This window comes from Catharus ustulatus, chromosome 2, assembly GCF_009819885.2.
Source record: "Catharus ustulatus isolate bCatUst1 chromosome 2, bCatUst1.pri.v2, whole genome shotgun sequence".
NCBI classification, from domain to species: domain Eukaryota; kingdom Metazoa; phylum Chordata; class Aves; order Passeriformes; family Turdidae; genus Catharus; species Catharus ustulatus.
The window spans coordinates 28,999,436-29,021,543 of record NC_046222.1 but is presented as its reverse complement, the minus strand read 5'-3'; the positions used below and the strand labels follow the sequence as shown (position 1 = coordinate 29,021,543).

General features: G+C 43.3%; 1 protein-coding gene across 1 annotated transcript in view; it reads left to right on the top strand.

Moving 5' to 3' along the window:
- Nucleotides 1-22,108, top strand: part of MAN1A2 (mannosidase alpha class 1A member 2) — a 165,082-nt gene that overhangs the window by 52,744 nt on the left and 90,230 nt on the right. Inside the window, exon 4 of the mRNA XM_033051198.2 lies at nt 19,659-19,777. Within this exon, the coding sequence (XP_032907089.1) occupies nt 19,659-19,777 (119 nt within the window). The remainder of the gene's footprint in view (nt 1-19,658; nt 19,778-22,108) is intronic.

Here is a 22,108-nt window from a genome sequence, read left to right as displayed (position 1 = left end):
CAGTAGGAATGTTTATGGGTTTCCTCAATTATTAGTTTGACTTTTGCAACAAAACATTTTAGGTTTGCTTTAGTTGACCTATAGCAAGAAACTCTTGCCAGTCTTTTTGAGATGTCTGACTGCAAATTGTAAAGGAGAGTGTGCTAAAAATACTGTCTTTCAAACTGTGTAGTTGGGCAGTAGTTGTAATCTTAAATAGCACCTTTTCAACAGTTGCGTCAGAGCATTAGTAGTATGGTACTGCTTTGGGAAAGTAAGACTGGGAGTGGGTGAGCTTCTAAAGATGCTTACATTTAGATGATACATAAAGCAAACCTTAATAGGTTCTCTGTTGGTGAAATGGGGTGATAACTACTTTTGGAAAGCCTGGCATTTATTCCTACCCTGTAAAATGAAATATAAATGTTGAGGAGAAAATGCAGCAGGGAGGTGTAAATTCTCTTTCCAGTTTAAATTTTTATTTGTAGCTCTGCTGAAGGTTGTAGCAGCTAAGTAAAAAAAAAAAAAAAAAAAAAAAGTGACCTCTTTTTTGTTGGACTGCTTAAATTGGTGAAAAAATTTGATGATGTCTGCAGGGCTTTGTTGCAGAGGGAGTTTGTGTGGAACCTTGGTCAAGTTCCCATTAGAACACAAAGGGTGGAAAGAAAAGGATGATGGAAAATGATCCATGTAAGCTAATGAGAAAGCACAACAAACACTGGGCTTGCTTCAGAACGGTTTCTGAGTTTAGCACAAACCAGAGTAGTTGATGGTATTGTTGGATTCTCTTCTTGTAATGAAATCTGACTGGATTTGCTTTAGAGGATTAGAGTAACCACCTGAAACGTGCTGTTTGAAGATGATTGTTTGATGATCCATTGGTGAACATCTCCTGAAAACACAATTAAATTATTCAATCAAGATATGCTTCAGAGTTTTAAACTATTATGTGTTTGTGCTGTATCTTTTACTCCAGTATCATATGAACTTATTACCCTAGCATGAATGATAAAGGATACTTTATTGTGAGTTAAATTGAGAAGTTAGTACTAGTTAGTTTCCATTGGTCTTCAATCTCTGTTTTTCTAAAACAATATTTATTTGAGAAACTGAATTACATTAAGGAAAAGGATAGATAAAATAGACAGTGCTTGGGCAATTTGGAGCATTGTTCTCAACAAAACTAGAAATTGTGGGCTGTCATCTAACTTAATGCTTTTTGAAATGAAAGTTCTGACATATGTGATGTGTTTTATTTTGTTGTTTTGGGGTTGTTTTTTGGTTTGCTTTGCATATTTTAATTACATAAAAATAAAGTGAAGATGGGTAGTTTGTCAAGTAATAAGTACAGTAATTTCACGACTATAAGGCGCACCCTTTTGACTAAAATTTCCCCTCGAACCCGGAAGTGCGCCTTATAGTCTGGTGTGCCTTATCTGATGTACAAAGTTGCGAAATTTGCCAAACCGGAAGTGTGAGCTGTGAGCTGTGGGGGGAGCCGGAAGTGCCACGGTAGCCGGGTGGAGGTGGGCCCAGGGGCCCGCAGCTCCGCCCCTCCTGGGTGGAGGTGGGCCTGGGGGCCAATGGCTGCCGGGTTGAGGCGGGGCCTCAGCCAGCAACCGCATGGGGGAACTGGGGGCGGAGCCTCGCTGCAAAAAAATGTGTGCCTTATAGTCTGGTGCGCCTTATCTGATCTACAAAGTTATGAATTTTGCCAACTCCCCAGGGGTGCGCCTTATAGTCCGGTGTGCCTTATGGTCATGAAATTACTGTACATGGCGAAGTACTGATACAACTCTTGCAAAAATGAAAACTTCCCATATTACTAGCAGTGCATTTCTAAACCTTGCATTTGGATGTATTCTGTCTAGAGATGAGCTGATTTATATGAAGGCAATCCAGTAATATACATAACCCATAAACAGTTATATGTCTAGATATGTTTTGAGTGGTATAGGCAGATCTTAATATAAAGTTTTAAAGTTGGAGACTCTTGCATACAGACATACTGATTCTCATGCACAAGGATTTAATAAAGTCATTATTTTGTATTTTGTCCCACTAGAGTTGTCTCACGCGTTCATAGTGCTTTCATGCCTCTCCTGTTCTGTCATCTCACATGCCACGCAAACAGTCAATTTAACTTGAGCTGCCTGCCAGCTGTCTTGGGATTCTGTCTTCTAGGGGGAAGAGAGAATTGTTAGTGAAGTCACACTGTGATTGCATTTGTGATACCTGGTAGAACCCCAAGGCTGCAATGCAGTGCCTTATCTCTTCCTTAAAACTTGACCAAATAAATATACAGTAAATTCACGAATACAAGCCGCACTGAGTATAAGCCGCATCTTTGGGTGTTGGCAAATATTTCGTTTTTTGTCCATAAATAAACCGCACCTGAATATAAGCCGCTCTGTCATTCACAGCGAGGACCCGCGTGCAACAAAGTTACCAAATAGTAACAGAACGGCGGCAGGGCGGGGTTTACTGGCTCAGCTAAGGCTGTGCAGGCTCGGCCCGCTAGGGGCTGCTGACAGGGCCAGGAAGTACAGCCCGGCGCTGCCGCTCGGCGGGACCACTGGGGGCCAGCCGCCGCTGCCACTGGGCTTGGTCACCACGGCCCGGCGCTGCCCTGTGGTGGCAGGCAGGGACGGCGCCCCCCCCGCTCCCGCAGCGGCGGCGGCGGGTGGGGACAGAGCTCCCCTGCGCCTCCCCGAGCCACGGCAGTGGCGGCCTGGGTCCCCTGCCGCCTCCCAGAGCCGCGGCAATGGCGGCGCGGGGCCCCCCCGTCTCTCCCCCGGGCTGTGGTAGGGAGCTCTCTCGCCTCTCTCCCCGCCCCCCGTGCTGCCTGCAGGCAGCCAGGCTCCACACGCAGTGCAACAGAGTAGCAATTTGTAACAATCGCAAAATGCTGACTTTGCAGCAGCTTGGCTCGGCACTCTGACTGGCACTTCTGAGGTTGTAAATGTCAGAAAATTATTCACATATTAGCCGCTCCTGAGTATTAGCCGCATTACCGGTTTAGGAGCAAAATCTTAGTCAAATTGGTGCGGCTTGTATTCGTGAAATTACTGTATCTTCTCTTCTATGAGGAATTTTTGTCTGGCATTTTTAAGTGTCATTGGTAAGCAAGATATGTCCAAGGGAATAACTCAAGGATTCAGGTGGGGCAGCTCGTGTGCTGAATATTTCTTAATACACCAGTGGACTACTTGGTTTGTACCCCATCACTGAGTGTTGCTGGCTTACACACAGCCAGCCTCAGCCTTTTGCTACCAGTGGCACTGACAAGCCCTTGTGCCATGGGGGAAACTTGCTGAGGTGAGTTCCCAGTGCCGCAGCAGTGTAGGAGGCTCCTGTGGCAGCTCCTTGTGTTGCTAAGCAATGGAGATCTGACAGTGTGTTTCTCCCTATGCCGGAGAGCAGGAGCAGCAAAACTCCCAAGGAAAATGCATCTGTCAGACTGCAAGGATGGGAGGCTGCTGCAAGAAGGAGCTGAGTCAGGCACAGGAGCCTTTGACAAATACATTATCGCTTGGGAGAGCAATGCAATTTCTTTGTCCACTTTTTGGTTCCTGAAGTGAGAGGTGGAATATTTCTTGTAAGCACTACTAACAATTTTTTAATTATTACTTATCCTTGGAAATAATTGTTAGTTTATAAGACATTTTTGTTACCTCTGCTTGTAGCAGTTAATGGGCCATCTGAGCTTCTCTGACGCTATCATCTGTTGTCACCTAATTAATTGTAATTTACTTTTGAAGTTCACTTTAATTGAGTCTTAGGGGTGTCTGATTTAGTAAACCTTTTGTATTTTCTGGTTTGTCTGTTTGGGTTTTAGCTGGCAAAATACCTGTTTATAAACAGTATAGAGGCAAACACTTTTACTGGAAAGAAAATAGATGATGCACTTTAAAAACTGTGGGATGGCCTTTTAAAAATATGACTGAAAAGTTCTGGTCTCTTCTCACTATAAAATTCTAATAAAAAGACAGATGGAAAACACAGCTTCTGCTCAACAGCCTTTTTCTGTGCATGTGAATCCATGTAGAGGATAAATGAGAACAAAAAAGGAATATGAGGTATATATGTAAACAAAAATGTTCTTGACTATATGTTATCTTGATAGGAAAAAACCTCCTTAGTGAGCAGTAGTTCTTATCTTTTAACTATACATGCAGAAGAACAGTAATTTCATGACTATAAGGCGCACCCTTTTGACTAAAATTTTGATTGAAACCCAGAAGTACACCTTATAATCCAGTGTGCCTTATAGTCGTGAAATCACTGTAATCTACTCATTATTGCCTTTTCATGTGGCAAATGGAAGGGGAAAGAAAATCCATTCATGGTAACTAGGAAAGACAGGTAATTTCACAATGCAAATTTCAGCCTAATCTCTGTATTTCAGGTTCAAGTCAATTTTAAAATAAATGGAAGTGGCCTTAAGACAGGCCTATGCATGTGTGTCCTCTGAAAACTCACTAATGAGTGACTACAGTGAGTTAATGTTGAATATTATATGTGCATTGAATGTGTATTTTTTTGACCAGTAGCACAGATTTTGGAGAGATAAAATTTTGAGAAAGAGCATAACTCTTGAGTTGCTGGCTTTATGTGAAACTAGAACAGTGTTCTAATATCACAAGAAAAGTTTCTTCAGGTCAGATGACAGATCAAACATGATCTTTACTCAGTCTTCAAAAATTGCTCACAGCAGGTACCTAGAGGAGACCTGTAAGAGCATGAGAAACTCATAGTGAGCTTGTCTCGGAGAATCCACAGCCTTACAGAAGTTTGTGTAGCATTAGTGCTTCTGTGGTCAGAGACTGCAAGTTTTATTCAGTCACTTCTAGTTTATTTTTCCTTGATTTTGTCCAAATGGCTTTAGAATCTGGGCAACCTAAAGAGCAACATAACCCATTATGAGTGGTTTCATAGTTTGATTTGATATAATGTAGAAAACTTTTTAGTTTTTTTTAGTCTGCTTGCTGTTCTGAATTACTAGTTTTGGTGTTGGGGAAAAAAAATCCATTTTTCATCTCTTGTTTGCCATTCAAGAGTTTTTAGAACTGCATATGCCCTCAGTAGTGCTGCTGTTCTGAACAGAGGGTCTTGACCTGTAAACTAATATTTTACTTAGATTCTTTCCTACCTGATGTGTTGTTATCTTCTTTCTTTGTATATTTTCAAGGTGGTGATTTTGGGGTCTTTTTTGGCCTTTGAGAGGAAGACTAAAACTTTGTTCCATTTTCTGTTTTGTTTGCTGTTCCTTTCCTAATAATTGTATTCTCTGTCTTTTAGGCTCTTTGTTGACTCTACAAACACAGTATAGGGCAGCTTTTCTGCAGTTGCATTCCTTTTAGAAATCCTCATGGACTGTATCCAATGTTATATTTTATAAATCCAATGTTATAAATATTTTCAGTTATTTCATATTTAAGCTTTTGCCTAAGCAATCATCTCAGTAGGATCCCACTGGTGATTTTACCTCACACTGATGGTTGCTTGCACTTATCCTGTTTCCTCTCCTTTAAACCATTATTCTTCTGCATGAAAACAGTTTTGCCATGTAGCAGGTCAGTTTTCTTCAAAGTTTTTGTTAAGGGGTGGTCTCACATCCCTTTTCTGTATATTCTCTGGCTATATGCAAGTTCACTTCTTTAAAAGACTTTAACAGTGATGCTAAGACAAGACTTCCCTCTACAAAATTTCTGATTTTTCCTTTGTTTATCTAATTTAAAGCTGTCTTCTGATTGATGCTGCCAGTTGGGCAAATAGTGATTTGTTATCACTGTTTTGCTTCACTGGAATGTGTTATTCAGAATGCTTATTCAGAATATAGTTGTCCTCTGAAACTTGCAAATTTGTGCAGACAGGATACAATCTGTCTGTGTGTTCCCTCTTAAGTGTTTTACAGTACTGGTGCTGTAGATTAAAAACAACTGCTTAGCTAAGAATGTTTTTTGAATGTCACTTAAATTTCATCGAACTGTTACAAGTGTGCCTATGCATATCAGGAAAATTCACCCTGAGCGACTGTTGTCTTGTTCTTTTTAATAATACAATATTCTTACTAAATTCTTCTCGCACAGTTTGTATTAGTTCGTGTACAACACATTTAGGGTAGTTGTACTCAGTGACTTTAAAGTGTCTGAAACAATTATGTTAAATCCTATTCAGAAGATTGAAAATCCTGTTTTAACCAGAAAATCCCACAAAACGAGCAAAAGATGCAGAAATGCAATGTGGAATTAGATATACATGTCATTTCTGTAACCTGCCTTGTAGGATAGCAAGGTAAACATCTGTGTGAAACGGTAATAAAAAAATTGAGTCGTACTAGAGTTCAGGGCTGAGGCTCAGACTGAGAATTTTGCTTTTTTCCAATAGCATTCTCTCCTGTTCTCCTTGCATAAACCAGATGGTTTGCTCCGAGGAGAAAAAAAAATTGTTTCCTGTTGGAAATCTTTGGATTTAACGTTTATTTTGACTTGTGAATTAGTTAGGTGGGAATGCTATTCATGGATTTAAACTTTTTTTACAATCCATTGGAATTGAGAGCAGAGGGTATAATAAGGATATAAAGTTAAGGCTATGCAGTCTTGTTTTGGACTATGTTAAAATATGAGCAGGCGTGACAGCTGAGTAAGAATCAGCATTCTGAGCTCTAAAACTAGATCTGCTGAGGACAGCTCCATGGGCACGTGCACAGCATGGGAGTCAGGTGTAGCTACACTTTGCTGTCATCTGAAGCCAGCAGATGTATGAGGCAGCTGGAATTCAGGAACAGTTCAGCCATGTGAGGGGAGCACTGTGCTTGTGCCTAATACACTGATACAGTTCACTCAAGTGTTGCACCCTTCTGGTGAAGTTCTATAGCTATCTCACTGAAAATCTGCTCCTCTTATGCTTTCCCAAAGAAAATTTAGTATGTGGTTTGGACCAAAATGTGCAGAAGTGGCCCAGATATAAAGATAGAAAAGGTTGTGTGCCATGATGGCTCTTCGGTAGGTTTTTTTTTAAATACAGTAATTTCACGACTATAAGGCGCACCCTTTTGACTAAAATTTTCCCTGGAACCCGGAAGTGCGCCTTATAGTCCGGTGCGCCTTATCTGATCTACAAAGTTCAAAAAAATTGCCTACCCGGAAGTGCGAGCTGCGAGCCACGGGGGGAGCCGGCAGGGCCATGGCTGCCAGGTGGAGGTGGGGCGGAGCAGGGGCGGGCACGCCCCGGCCCTGTGGAGGCGGAGCCGCCCCTCCAGAGGCACGCCCCGGCCCTGTGGAGGCGGAGTCGTCCCTCCAGAGGCACACCCCGGCCCCGTGCAGGCGGGATGACCCTTCTAGAAGCACCCACCGGCCTCGTGGAGGCAGAGCCGCCCCTCCACAGGCACCCCCCGGCCCCGTGGAGGCGGAGCCGCCCCTCCACAGGCAACCACCGGCCCCGTGGAGGCGGAGCCGTCCCTCCAGAGGCACGCCCCAGCCCCGTGCAAGCGGGACGGCCCGTCCAGAGGCACCCCCCGGCCCCGTGCAAGCGGTACGGCCCCTCCACAAGCAGCCCCCGGCCCCGTGGAGGTGGAGCCGCCCCTCCACAGGCACCCCCTGGCCCCGTGGAGGCGGCACGGCCCCTACAGAGGCACGCCCGGGCCTCGTGGAGGCAGAGCCGCCCCTCCACAGGCACCCTCCAGCCCTGTGGAGGCGGAGCCGTCCCTCCAGAGGCACCCCCCGGCCCCGTGGAGGCGGAGCCGCCCCTCCACAGGCACCCACCGGCCCCGTGGAGGCGGAGCCGCCCCTCCACAGGCACGCCCGGGCCCCGCGGAGGCGGAGCCGCCCCTCCACAGGCACGCCCGGGCCCCGTGCAGGCGGAGCCGTCCCTCCAGAGGCAACCTCCAGCCCCGTGCAAGCGGGACGGCCCCTCCAGAGGCACGCCCGGGCCCCGTGCAGGCGAAGCCGCGCGTCCAGAGGCACCCCCCGGCCCCGTGCAGGCGGAGCCGCCCCTCCACAGGCACCCCCTGGCCCCGTAGAGGCGGAGCCGCCCCTCCACAGGCACCCAGCGGCCCCGTGCAGGCAGCACGGAGGGGCGGCGGCCATAGCCCGGCCCCGGAGAGGCAGCGCGGAGGGGCGGCGGCCATAGCCCGGCCCTGTGCAGGCAGCACGGAGGGGTGGCGGCCATAGCCCGGCCCCGGAGAGGCAGCACGGAGGGGCGGCGGCCATGCCCTGGCCCCGCCGGATGCAGGCGGGCCTGGGGCCCCGCGGCACCGCCCCTGCCAGGTACAGGCGGGCCCGTGGGCCAATGACTGCCGGGTTGAGGCGGGGCCTCGACCAGCAACCGCGCGGAGGGAGCTGGGGGCGGAGCCTCACTGCAAAAAAAAAGTGCGCCCTATAGTCCGGTGCGCCTTATCTGATCTACAAAGTTGCGAATTTTGCCAACTCCCGGCAGGTGCGCCTTATAGTCCGGTGCGCCTTATGGTTGTGAAATTACTGTATGTTTTTCCTACTGCCTAGCTGACAAAGTAATATAGCTTAGTTATCTGTGAGAGATTGTATCGTGTCTTGGAAGATCTGTACTTAGCTTGCTTCATCAGGTCACACAACTGTACTCAAGTCCAGATAATATCTTGTTCTCTTATTTCCTCTCAAATACTAATCTTACTTTGCTTGCCACTGTGCATAACTGCTTGCTGCCAGTGTTCAGGTTCTTCTTACTTCCAGGGCCATCATTCACAGATACTTTTCCCTTCAGTCTTCCACTTCCTGTTTTTTCAAAATGCACTTAGTTCAGACCCGTATTTTTGGTTAGTTTTGAGTGACTGCTTCGTGCGTGCAGCCGATTTGTTATCACCTTTCATGTTTCACACTTTATTCTTGCTTTCTGATATGCTTCCGTGGCCTGCTTGGTACTCAGCACCATGTTCTCTCCCTCCTTCCTTTCCTACTCTGAGATTCATGCTAACCTTTCTCTCCTGACATTGTGGCTTTTCAGTTATCATCAGGTCTTAACCTTTATTTACTAATTTTTATTTTACTAATCTATATTATGGTCTGCACACAGTTCTATACAGTAACTCAGTTTGGTCTTTGTGCTTAAAAATAAAATAATAAAAAATATGGAGGAAATGGAATAGAAATGCAGAAAATTGAAATAATCAGGATATTCAGGCTTTGTACTAAGGGGACTGCATTCAGCTCTTGCTTGCATGAATTTTGAATTAATTTGAAGGGCCGTATAAGATAGGGAGCAAAGTAAAGTAATCAAGTGAAGAGCAGCCATGAGGAAGTTTATTGCAATATAGATTCTAAGAAAAGTTTTAAAATTCAAGTGTTAAGAGTATAGGTATTTAAGCAGCAGTTTGTTATTATTAACAAATACCAGCAGGTCAAGTTTTTAATAGGTTCAAAGTCTAGCATACAATTCAGTGTTCTACTCCTATTACTTCCTCAGTTATGAAATTAAGGAAAGCATTACAATTGATCATTTAATGTAATTTATATGCTAAAGTACACTATTGTGTGGTACAAAACATTAAGACATGCTTTTCATCTTGTCTATTATCAGCAATTTAACAGAACTAAGCATTCAGCATGCTTAGTTTTTTGTTCTGCTTTTTTAATTTAGTCTAAAATGTTAAAGGCAATTGGTTTCTTTATGGATATTTACAGGTTTATTCATTGCATTTTATGGCTGAGCTGAAATCATACAGAACACATAGCAATTTTGTATGAAATGTATGGTTTCATTGACTAATTTTGAAGCACTTGTTTTCTCAATGAAATTAAATTATCTTGTTCAAAAGTTTAATTAATTTTCTTAAACGTTATCTTGTTCCTTGTGAGTCATTAAGATATTTTGCGAGTGATATTCTTCAGCAGTGGCAGCTTTATTGCCAGACCCCCATTAGAGATACAGAAAACTGTTGATAATTGTTTGCTTTTAATTTTCATGTTACATATTTTCATACCATGTCTTTGTCTGTCACATCAAGAAATCCTGTTGCTACAGTCTGATAAGTTGAATTATTAAAATCCTTTGGAGTAGAAATTGGTATATTTTCTAATATATAGTGCAGTCTTACCCAGGATGTATTTTTCAGCCGTTATGAATCTAGGCAGACAGGAATATCAATAACAAGAATATTTGTTTTCTTAAAGATTGTAATAACTCTAAATTTATTGTCAGGCTGAGTTTATCAAGGAGGCATTTTCACTCAGTTACTAGGAATTAAAATGATTGCCTGTAGGAAAAATAAATAAACTTTTAGCTTCACAGAATTCACAGAATGACTAGGTTGGAAGAGACCTTCAAGATCATCAAGTCCAACCCATGCCCTAACACCTCAAATAAACCATGGCACTGAGTGCCAGATCCAGTCTTTTTTTACAGGAATGGTGACTCCACCACCTCCCCAGGCAGACCATTCCAGTACTTTATCAGTCGTCCTAATATCCAACCTCTATCCTCCCTGGCACAGCTTGAGACTGTGTCCTCTGGTTCTGTCAGTTGCTACCTGGTGAAAGAGACTGACCCCCACCTGACTACAACCACCTTTCAAGAAGTTGTAGAGAGTGATAAGGTCACCCCTGAGTCTCCTTTTCTCCAGGCTAAACAACCCCAGCCCCCTCAGCTGTTCCTCATAGGACTTAGGTTCCAAGCCCTTCACCAGCCTTGTTGCCTCCTCTGGACACGCTCAAGCGTCTCAACGTCCTTCCTAAACCGGAGGACCAGAAGTGGACATAGCACTCAAGGTGAGGCCTCGCCAGTGCTGAGTACAGGGGAAGAATGACTTGCCTTCTCCTTCTGGCCACGATATTCCTGATACAGACCAGGATGCCATTGGCCTTCTTGGCCACCAGGGCACACTGCTGGCTCGTGTTCAGTTGGCTGTTGACCAGTACCTCCAGTTCGCTTTCTGCCTGGGCACTGTTCAGCCACACAGTCCTCAGCCTATAACGTTGCAGGGGCTTATTGTGGCTAAAATGCAAGACTTGGCACTGGGACTTGTTAAACTTCATCTTGTTGGACTTTGCCCATCCGTCCAACCATTCTAGGTTTCTCTGCAGAGCCCTCCTACCCTCCAGTAGATTGACACATGCTCCCAGCTTAGTATCATCTGCAAAATTACAGTAATTTCACGACTATAAGGCGCACCCTTTTGACTAAAATTTTCCCCGGAACCCGGAAGCGCGCCTTATAGTCCAGTGCACCTTATCTGATGGACAAAGTTCAAAAAATTTGCCTACCCAGAAGTGAGAGCTGCGAGCCACAGGGGGAGCCGGCAGGGCCATGGCTGCCAGGTGGAGGCGGGGCGGTGTGGCGACGGGCACGCCCCAGCCCCGTGGAGGCGGGACAGCCCCTCCAGAGGCACGTCCTGGTCCCGTGGAGGCAGAGCTGCCCCTCCAGAGGCACGCCCTGGCCCCGTGGAGGCGGGACGGTCCCTCCAGAGGCGCCCCCTGGCCCCATGGAGGCAGCACGGCCCCTACACCGGCACCCCCCGACCCTGTGGAGGCGGCACGGCCCCTACACAGGCACCCCCCGGCCCCATGGAGGCGGCACAGCCCCTACACAGGCACGACCCCTACACAGGCACCCCCCAGCCCCAGAGAGGCGGCACAGAGGTGTGGCGGCCATACCCCGGCCCCGCCGGATACAGGCGGGCCTGGGGGCCCGCGGCACCGCCCCTGCTGGGTACAGGAGGACCCGGGGGCCAATGGCTGCCGTGTTGAGGCAGGGCCTCGTCCAGCAACCATGCGGAGGGAGCTGGGGGCGGAGCCTCGCTTCAAAAAAAAAGTGCGCCCTATAGTCTGGTGCGCCTTATCTGATTTACAAAGTTGCAAATTTTGCCGACTCCCACGCGGTGCGCCTTATAGTCCGGTGCGCCTTATGGTCGTGAAATTACTGTACTAATGAAAATTCAATGCCCTCATCCATGTCATCAATAAGAATATTGAACAGGACTGACCCCTGGGGCACACCACTGGTGACTGGCCACTAGCTGGATGCAGCACCATTCACCACTACTCTGGGCCTGGTCATCTAGCCAGTTCTTACTAAGTGAAGAATGTTCCTGTCCAAGCCACGGGCTGCCAGCTTTTCCAGGAGTGTGCTGTGGGAGACAGTGGCAAAGGCCTTGCTGGAGTCCAGGCATACAACATCCACAGCCTTTCCTGCATCCACCAGGCGGGTCACCAGGTCATAAAAGGAGATCAGGTTGGTCAAACACAACTTCAGAGAGTGAGAGAGTATATATTTCTCCTTGGGGAGACTTAACATCTTTTTTGTTTCTGGAATCACTGTAGTGGAAAAGGGAGGATCTGCTCTATGCTTGTGCACACCCCAATGGTTGGGTTGCTCTGTCAATAGTGCTGAACTAGTCTGAAGCTGAGGTCACCTGCTTTAGTGGAAATTTATCTTAGAAATTACGGTAAATTATCCCTTGAGGCTTTGATCGTTTTACATTCCTTTTGCAAGCTGATCCTTCTTCCATCCTCAAGTAGCTACACCCGTAATCAAGCATATTCTGCACCAGTAGGAGTAGATTCAGCTTCCACTAAGTGATGTCTGTCCAGGGTTCTGCAAAAAATGAATTGAATATGAGACAGGCTGAGACCAATTCTGTTTCTGACACTATTTCCACTTGTATTTTATGATTCTGTCAATCAGTATGATCATCCCATTGGCCATGGGAAACTGTTTTGAGAGTGAAGGCTATTTTCTTGTATCTAGGTCTCTAGTCTTTGCACATAGCTGACTATGGATTCCAGCTTTTTATTGCTTAGAAAAATGTCTGCTTTCTAGAGTGTAAAATAAATTATTTTGATTGCAGGGATGTCTTAACACATAGGTACTTGCTCTTTGTGTGGTGTGGAGACAGTTGTCTTCAGTAATGGCCCAAATGCTTTTACCGTACCCAACTTACTGCTCTTCCTCAATCCTGCCAATTCCCTTAGCTTTCTTCAAAATGTAGTTGCTGATGATTGTCTGCAGGCTGTCCTTGCAAAGGAGAGTAAGAGTCTTTATTAGATTCTTTTATTAGATTTTGTCACTGGTTTAGGAAACATGAAAACCCTACATTGATTGTAAATGGACTGATGAGCATCCTGCTTTTGGACATGTAATCTGCTATCTTTTCTGAGGAAAAATTAAATGCTTCCTTCTCAGTCACTTGAGGTAGAAGAGTGGGAATGGTTTTATACACCTATATGACCTCCTTGGAAGCAGAGTGATCTCAGTAAGTTTTCCACTTCGGCTGGTTTCCTTGACTTCGTTGCAGCAGCGTACGTTTTGGTAATGAGAGATCCATCTGAGTAGGCTGGATTTCCTTCAGGTTTGTTACCCCTCTAGCAAGTCTCTGGGTAAATGCCAAGTGTGTTGTAAGACACACACTTGTGGCACAGAGGTGTTGGAGCACAGGCAGAGTGAGAAAAGATAAGGAAATTCTCTCTCCAACCTTTTTGCTTTCTCCTGGCTTATTCACTGTGGAGGGGCAGGAGAAAGAGAAAGCCTTGATGCTGTGCAAACACTGCTCAGCAATAGTCAAAATTCTGATGTTTTTCCAACACTGATTTAGTCACACATCCAAACCCCACAGCACCAATACAAACTGCTGTGAAGAAAATTAACTCACTCCCATCCAGACTTAGTATCTCTGCTCAACCCTCCACTTGGACCAATTAAAGCCCCTATGGAAGAGTTTTTCAGGAGAGGTAATGAGATTTGTTTGTGGTGTATGCATGTTGAAATAAGGAGGACGTGTGGGTGAGATGTTAAATAGCAAGAGTTTCTGTGAAGCACCTGTTTGATGATAACCTTTCAGCTTAGTGTATGACTTCAGTTTGCTGGTGCAGAGTTTTGTTGTCTAGTTCCTTAATTTAACTTGTCTAAGTCTCATATCTTTAGTCTTTTCTATTCATAATTGATCCATGCATAGTTGATCTATTCACATATTTTTTCTAGTACCTCACTGCTTATAGTCTCTTCTACTTCCACAAAATAAATACACTAAACAACCCTGAGCTGGTATCAGACATTGTAAATCTCTACACTTTCTCTTATGGTATAATGAAAATGTGCTATTTATTTTCTTCATATTCCTTTTGTCATGGAGCACTTGACAACAATCTGTCTCCCTTGCACTTTGATAGTCTCTTGTGAGACTTTCAAATGATACTAATAAACCAGTTCTTCATCTAGTGCTTTGGCATACTGAAAGGGTTCTAGATAAGAAGACCATCTTTCTTTTAGAGGCCCTGATATTTACACTTAGTCATATGATTTGCTAGAAATTTCAAACTATAGATTTATCTGGCATCAAGTGAAGGAATTATTTGGCTTATCTCAGGAAACTGTCATCTACCTAACTACAAATCTGAGTTACTATTTTACAGTCCCTTAGAATAACACTCTTGCTTATTGTGAGTGTGCATGATTTTCTTAATAGTTCAGCTATTTCACTGTTAAATTCTTTCCATTAGCTCATGATGGATGTTGTATTTAGAAGAATAAGCATTGCATTCATTAGGAAAACTTCATTAAATTTGGAGCTCAATCAACTAGAACTGTAATTACATGGAGAGGAAACTTGCTAATCTGACGTTTGTTAAACTGAGCTTTTTTGGAATTGGTTATTATCTTATGCGACATGACTAGCTGAGCCTTTGTATTGAACAGGGGCAGACCATGGGAGGAGTGCCTTCAGCTAGCAGAAGTGTTATTTTCTATTATAGTTTAATTGTTTTATAGCCTTTTTTTCGCCACGAGACATCTGCTCCCTCTATATGTGGAGCTTGAGGTGGTAGCAAGAAGTATATACAGTAATTTCATGATTACAAGCTGCACTGACTATAAGCCGCATCTCCGGGTGACAGCAACATTTAGTTCTTTGTCCATAAATAAGCCGCACCTGATTATAAGCCACTCTGTTGTTCGCAGCGAGGACCTGCGTGCAACAAAGTTGCCAAGTAGTAACAGAATCGCAGGATCACGGGGTTTACTGGCTCGGCTTGGGCCGTGTGGGCTCGACCTGCTCGGGGCTGCCGACGGGGCCAGGTGACCCAGCTCGACGGGGCCGCTTGGCAGGGCCACTCAGGGCTGGCTGCCACTGCTACCGGGCTTGCTCACACCCGCCCTCTGCCTGCACCACCGCTACCGCGTTTACTCGCCCTGACCCAGCTCTGCCAGCCCCTGCGTCACTGGCCCCGGTTCTGTCGGGCTTCCCCACGCCGCTGGGCTTTCCTGCGCTGCTGGCGCCGGTTCTTCTGGGCTTCCCCGCACTACCAGGAGCCCCGCACCGCCGGGTTCCCCCGCACTGCTGGCCCTGGTTCTGCCAGGCTTCCCCCTGCTGCTGGGCTTCCCCTGCGCCACCGGGCTTCCCCCTGCCACCGGGCTTCCCCTGCACCGCTGACCCTGGTTCTGCCAGGCTTCCCTTGCGCCGCCAGGCTTCCCCGCACTGCTGGCCCCGGTTCTGCCGGGCTTCCCCACACTGCTGGGCGGCCCCCTGCTGCTGGGCTTCCCTGCACTGCTGGCCCTGGTACTACCGGGTTTCCCCCATGCCACCGGGTGGCCCCGCGCTGCTGGCCCCACCTCTGCCCGGGCCAGCCGGGCTCCAGCTTGGCTTGGGGCTGCCGCGGGGTCTCACTTCCGGGTTGGCAACTTTTAGAACATTGTTCATATATAAGCCGCTCTGGATTACAAACCGCACTTCCATGTACGGACCAAAACTTTAGTCAAAATGGTCCGGCTTATATATGAACAATGTTCTAAAAGGCGCTTCAAATGATATCTTCTGCAGTTTAATTCCAAGAAAGTTATCCCCTTGTCCTTTAAGGCAAAATTTATGGGTCTTGGCATGGCTGTGAAATAAAAAAACCATTCCCTATTATGAACAGAAAATAATTTCACTTTGTGACTTCAGTTGAATGGTTTCTATCAGGATCCGTAGGGGGAAATACCAGTTCCATTTCTGCTTTACCTATAGCAGTTCACGTGACCCTAATGTGGGGTAGTGATTAGAACTGGGCTGTTTCTTGGAAAGGACTGTTTCTTCCTTCTTTAGTTCTCAGTTAGTACCTTGCTACATTTTAAGATGAAGACAGCTATTACAATGCCACTGTTTGTTTTGGCCAAGCTGTAGATACAGAAGAATTCAGTGGAAGAGCAAATTAAGAATGACATCCTTTCCACATAGTCCTTGAAGAAAGAAACTGAGAGCAATTAATTGATTTTACTTTCTGACCAACCATAATGTAGCTCACAAATGGTTTTATTATACTTATCTTGCAGTATGGAACAACCAAGATATTCATATGTATTGTACTCAATGTTGCATGATGTTCAGTTCTGCCCTGTATTCTTGTAGGTACAAGACTTCTGAGTGTGAATTCTGCATTTTGGACTTTTCTACCTCAATGCCCATGAGGAGGGAATTAGCTTGCTTCCTGCTGCCTGATTGACACTAAAGGCAGAAGACTGGGCAAACAATCTGTTGCAAAATTTTGGCTTGTCATCTCTTGACCTTTTGGAAACGCGTTAAGCAAAAGGATTTGAAAATGCAAAGATTATTCCTCTGAGTCTTCCTCAAGGAAGAAGTACTCATGTGTAGAAAAAAAAGAAAAATAACTCAAAATTGGTTGAAATAGCCTGCTTATATGAAAAAAGCAAAACTAGTAATTTATTATAGGTTGGCATCTGTATGCTATCCTTAGGAGATTGGGATAAAAAATAGTTGGGCTCTCACATGGAGTCTAGAAACTATAACCATACTGATCTGTGCCTCAGGAACAGGTGCCCATTGCTGCTTAGAGAAGAGGCACATGATAGTAGAAAGGGCTTTTCTCAGCCCCGTGCTTCGTTGGACATTCATGGTTCTAGGAGCGATAAACATAAAAGGTAAAAGAAGGAAATGTAAAGGCAGCCAGAGAGAGGGCTTGAACAAATCATTAGGGTAATGACCCAGACAAAAATCTCAGAGTGTGAACCAGTGCCTTTAATTGACTCTTAGGGACAAAAAGTGCTGAACGAGCCCGTTTGATCAGTCTGCATTTGTTGCTGTGGCTGAAAACAGCACCAAAGGTTCTGGTGTGAAAGAGGTTGTAGGCAATCCCTTTTGGGGGCCACTGGTTTAGGTGATATCTCTGTATGTGGGATTGAGGGCTCACTTATAACACAGTGATTGCAAATTTCTTGTCTGTATTTGGTGCAGTTGTATTGATCAGTCATTATAGGGTGCACTCAGGAAACTATGAACCCTTTTGATCAGCGCTGGAGAGAGCTCTGTTCTGTTCTCTCTAAATTAATCTATTGGATTTCTGAAATGGCAAAAGTTATGTTCTTTTTTGTTTCCATGTCCCTTCTTTCATGGTTCTGTGCAGAGAAAACTCAATAAAAAGGTTGTTTAAGTCTGTGGTTTTGAAGATACTTTCTTGAGGTCTGACAAGTAGATATTCTTGCCCCCAACATACTGCTCTGCCATGTTGTGGACATTGGAATGTAGTCCGGAGATCTAGAAAACTGTGGAAGATTGTACTGTAGTATCTGAAGTTCTTTGCAGTAGGTGTGGTGAGCTCTGGTGGCAGACAATGACACACCAGTTCATTTCCATGCAGTGTGTTCTCTGCATCCCATGCCAGCTGAAGAATACAAGAGATTACTGATGTGATTACCACTGTGTTTAAGTTGGAAAAGTTTTACTTTTTGAAACTATCGCAAAAGGAACTTCCAGGATTTCACAAGACTTATGTATCCCTGTTTGCTCAAACACTTTGTGTATTTGAAAATTTTATCACTGTGGTTTAAATAGAGAGAAGTAACTTTGAGCATTTTGTGGAAGTAGTAAAACACAATCCAACTTTGTTAAAAAATACTTTGTTCAGCTGGTACTGAAGGTAGTCCTTGTGTCATGGTCTTTTTTGCATATTTTTGAAGTGATGAATTGGATAACTGTCACACTATGCATTTGAGAAGGTGCTAAGTTAAGTGCAGTGCTGTGGCTCTGCTTAAAGCAACCTCCACTTTAGCACAAGAAGTGGAATTCGTCATTTGGCTGAAGGCATTAAACCTTACAGTACTTAAGCACCACAGTGAATTCATTTCCTGACAGTTATAGGTATGGCTGGTGGACAATTTGTCAAAGGATTTGTCTTCAATTAATCTTGCAGAAGGTGATGTGTCTCAATCAGTACTTGATTTTTCTTAACAATCACCACCAACTTTAGGCTTTCCAAATCTAATTGAAATTAATCAAAATCAATGCATGGCTATTCTTTAACAATTCATTGGTGGTTACTGTTTCATGGATACTGTTGTGTTTAATTTTTATTATCTGGGGAAAGAAGTCTCTGAAAATGGAATTAAGCTTACATGTCAGTCATTTAGCGTGAGAAAGAAACAGTGGGGGTGAGGGGAAAAATATATCTCTAACCATGTGAAAGTCAGAAATGGATTAATAAAAACTACCAAACAGGAGCACTGTACTGTAGAGATTCCCATTTTGGGTGGAAAACACATTAAAAGAACCCTAAAATTGACTTGTTGTAAAACTTAGTGTCATTAAATTGCTAATCAGAGTTATAGGTTGGTTGGTTACAGGTATAAACAGTGAAATTTGACTATTTTGTTGGTGCACATGAAGTTTTATACACTCCATGAAAACACAGAACCCATGATAATTTTTGCTTTCCTCTAGAAAACAAGATCTGTACCTACCTACGAGTGCTGCAGCTTGGGTTGGGATGGGCTAGGGAGATCATGGGCCATGGCTCACCACCTTGTCTTCCCTTGTGCAGGCCGATGAGTCACTCGTCAATCAACTCTAAATTGCTGCTGTTTCAAGTGAATGGTATTTTAGCTTAAAGCACCATTGATTTTTATTTGGCTTTCAGTGCTGCACTGGAAGCAGTGACAGTTGAGAAATCCATTAACAGCTCATATTCTGGGTTCCTGCTGACGCTGAGGGGAACATCTTGGGACTTCGGGCTTTGGAGTCCAGCACTTCCCTGCTCATCAGTCTGTGCTTTTCAATCATTAGGTGGCATCCATAGTTGCAAAACTTTGAATATTTCAGAAGTAAATGTTCGAAAATGCAAGACATTTCAGCAAGTACTGATTGCTTTATCTTGCATATGCCTTTTTTTTTTCCCTAATGCTTCTGTCCTAGAATTCCTAGTAGCTTTTTGAAGCTGAATGTCTTTCTGTTCTTTCAGTTTTTTGGTTGTTTTCTTTTTTTGGTCTAAAAGTACAGTTGCTGAAGTTCAGGTTAGGAGAGCAGATGAGAAGGGCTCTTCTTTCTATCTATAGTATTCTTTTATCTCCAGAAGCCAAACTGTCATACTTTGATACTTTGAAAGAGAAGGGGGAATCTTATGTACCTGATAATTCCTTGCTCATTTTGATTACAGTAATTTCACGATTATAAGCTGCACCATTTTGACTAAAATTTTGGTCTGAAACCGGAAGTGTGGCTTATAATCAGGTGCGGCTTATATATGGACAAAGAACGAAAAGCTGCCAACACCTGGAGATGTGTCTTATAGTCAGTGCAGCTTATAAACATGAAATTACTGTACTCTTTGTGCTGACACCTTTGTAGTAACTTTGCTACTGCCTGGGTTATTTTCTCATGTTTGTGATGTTTAAGAAAAGTAGTGAAATAGTCACATGTAATAGAAACCATTCTTTTTTGCGTGTAGGAAACTCACAAATGGGTGCTACCATAGTAGATGCATTGGATACTCTTTATATCATGGGCCTTCACGATGAATTCAGAGAAGGACAAGAATGGATTGACAAAAATCTTGATTTCAGTGTGGTGAGTAGAGCCTGCCCTAATATTTCTCTAGTCCTTTTTGCAGTGTTCACCTTGGGGGTTGACAGAAGAGGTCTTTCAGGTGAAAGTTAATCAAGCTTACAGTTCAAAGTGTCAGATGTAAACTTTAGTGACGTTCTCTGTGTATCTAACTTTGTTTTAGAAAAAAAAAGTATAGCCTAACCTATAAGATATATCTATATATTGTATTTTGGAAGTGCAAATTATAATTGGCTAATGGAAGTAAGGGGAAGTGTTTTGTGAGAAACAATCAGGCCTCAGAAATGAGGACAAAGATGAGGTTTTACTGGCTGATAGTTGTTGCAAATAACTGATCTGTGAAAGACAATTTTCCCCCAAACTACAGTGTTTAAATTACTTAAGAATACAATCTCTTATCTTCTTCCATTTCTGAAGAGTTTTAGCATAAAATATGCCACTTGAATTCTTGGGTTTTGCTACAGATTCTTAAGGTATCACAAGAATTTCCCAGTTGGTCATACAGCATCTGACATTCTTGAGAGTTTGGAAGCATTAAATGGAAGAAATGGCTTTATTTTATCTTATTGATTAGTGTTCTTAGTGCTAATTTTGGGACTGTCACCGACTCTGTGATGAAATTTGTATTTCAGGGCTTGGATTTGCTCCATGGTTCCAAAAATAATTTTTCATTCAATAAATGCAGATAATGAAATATAATTCTACATTCCGAATTCAGCAAATGCTTACTGTTGTTTCTATATTTTAACCTACTTTTCAAAAATTATTTGTTTGGGCTTTTTCCTTTTGATTTATACCTTGACTGTCTGGCAGACATCTAAGAAATTTTATGCTGCTGTTTCAGTTAGTGCCAGATAATTATTCAGTCTAAAACTGAACATCCTAAGAATATCTTAGACAATATAGATGTAATGATACCATTATGAGGGTGAACTAAGTTGCTTCCATAACTTTTGTCTGATCTAAGGCAATTTCAATATAAATTTGCAATATTAATCTAGGATTTGGATGGAAGAAATTTACATGACCCTCAGGGGTTCAATTACATCTTCCAATGTATCAAAAACCATTTCTGAAGGCTGATGAGTTGTCTTGTGTATACACCAAACGAGTAATTTCCTTATACGGTTTGGAGTTTATAAATAAATACATAAATGTGATCCTCTTGGATTCTTCTACTGGGAAATGGAAATCATTGGTTTCACTTCATACTGTCTCACTGCATGTGTGATTCATGACTTTAGTAGGTATTAAGTGGAATCATGCTGCATTGGTGTTATTTCTCTTGTATCACGTCTATGTGAAAAGAGAAAGTCTTTTACTAAAAACATCTGGAAATACTTAGAACTTCCAACTTTTAATCAGTGCTGTTTGAAAAAATCTTTATTCAAGAAATCTTTCTGAAATATGTAATACGTGCAAAATGCGTTTAGTTGTGATCCAAACACTGTAGGTGCCATAGAAATGGCGCAAAAGGAAAGATGTACCTGTAAATGTCATTTCAGCTTTGTGCAGATTGATAGTCAACTTGTTCAGTGCACATTGTAATGACTTTTCTGGATAAAAGGAAGAGTCTTGCCTATCTCAAAATCTCTTAATAAAACTACATTCTGTGTCTAATAGGTTGAAGAGAAGTTTATGGGGGAGACAGATGGAATATATGTGGAAAATTAAGTGAATGGGACACAGAGGGAGTCAATTGTTAAAACTATATGGTTCCTTTTAATTTTTTTGCGGGTTAAATGTGTCAAAAGATACTGTTGAATTTAACCTAAGGGTAATAATGTGGAAGAAGACAATAAAATGGTTTATTCTCTTGAGCTCCTCAGTGATCCTGCAGTATTACTTGTCGTATTATAAAGGCTATTCTGAGACTAGATTATGTTAAAATAGAACTCTGAATTTGAACTTAGTAGTTCAGGTTAAAAGTGTGTATTATGGGAATTCTCTAATTATTATTTTGCTTTATCTTTTAAACCTAGAAGATTTGGTGTTATGCTGAAGCATAAGAAAGAAGATGCTGAATTATAGAAATGTGCAGTCCTTGTCTTCTTTCCCACCAGCCCCAAATTACTGTAGTTGCACTTTGTGGTGATAAAATGGTTAGAGGACAGGAGAAAAACTAATTTGATTTTAATAAAATCGGTTGAAACTATAACTAGAATTGTCATTTGGTGTCAAAAAAATGTGCATGAGAATTTCAGTTTAGATCTAGAGACTGCAACAGTACAGACCCTTGCATGTGAATTGCCTTAGGATATGTACTTTCTTCTTGACAATTTTTTTCTTCCTTGATTAAAGAGTTGGTTAATTATTTATTAATGCTTTCTTTCT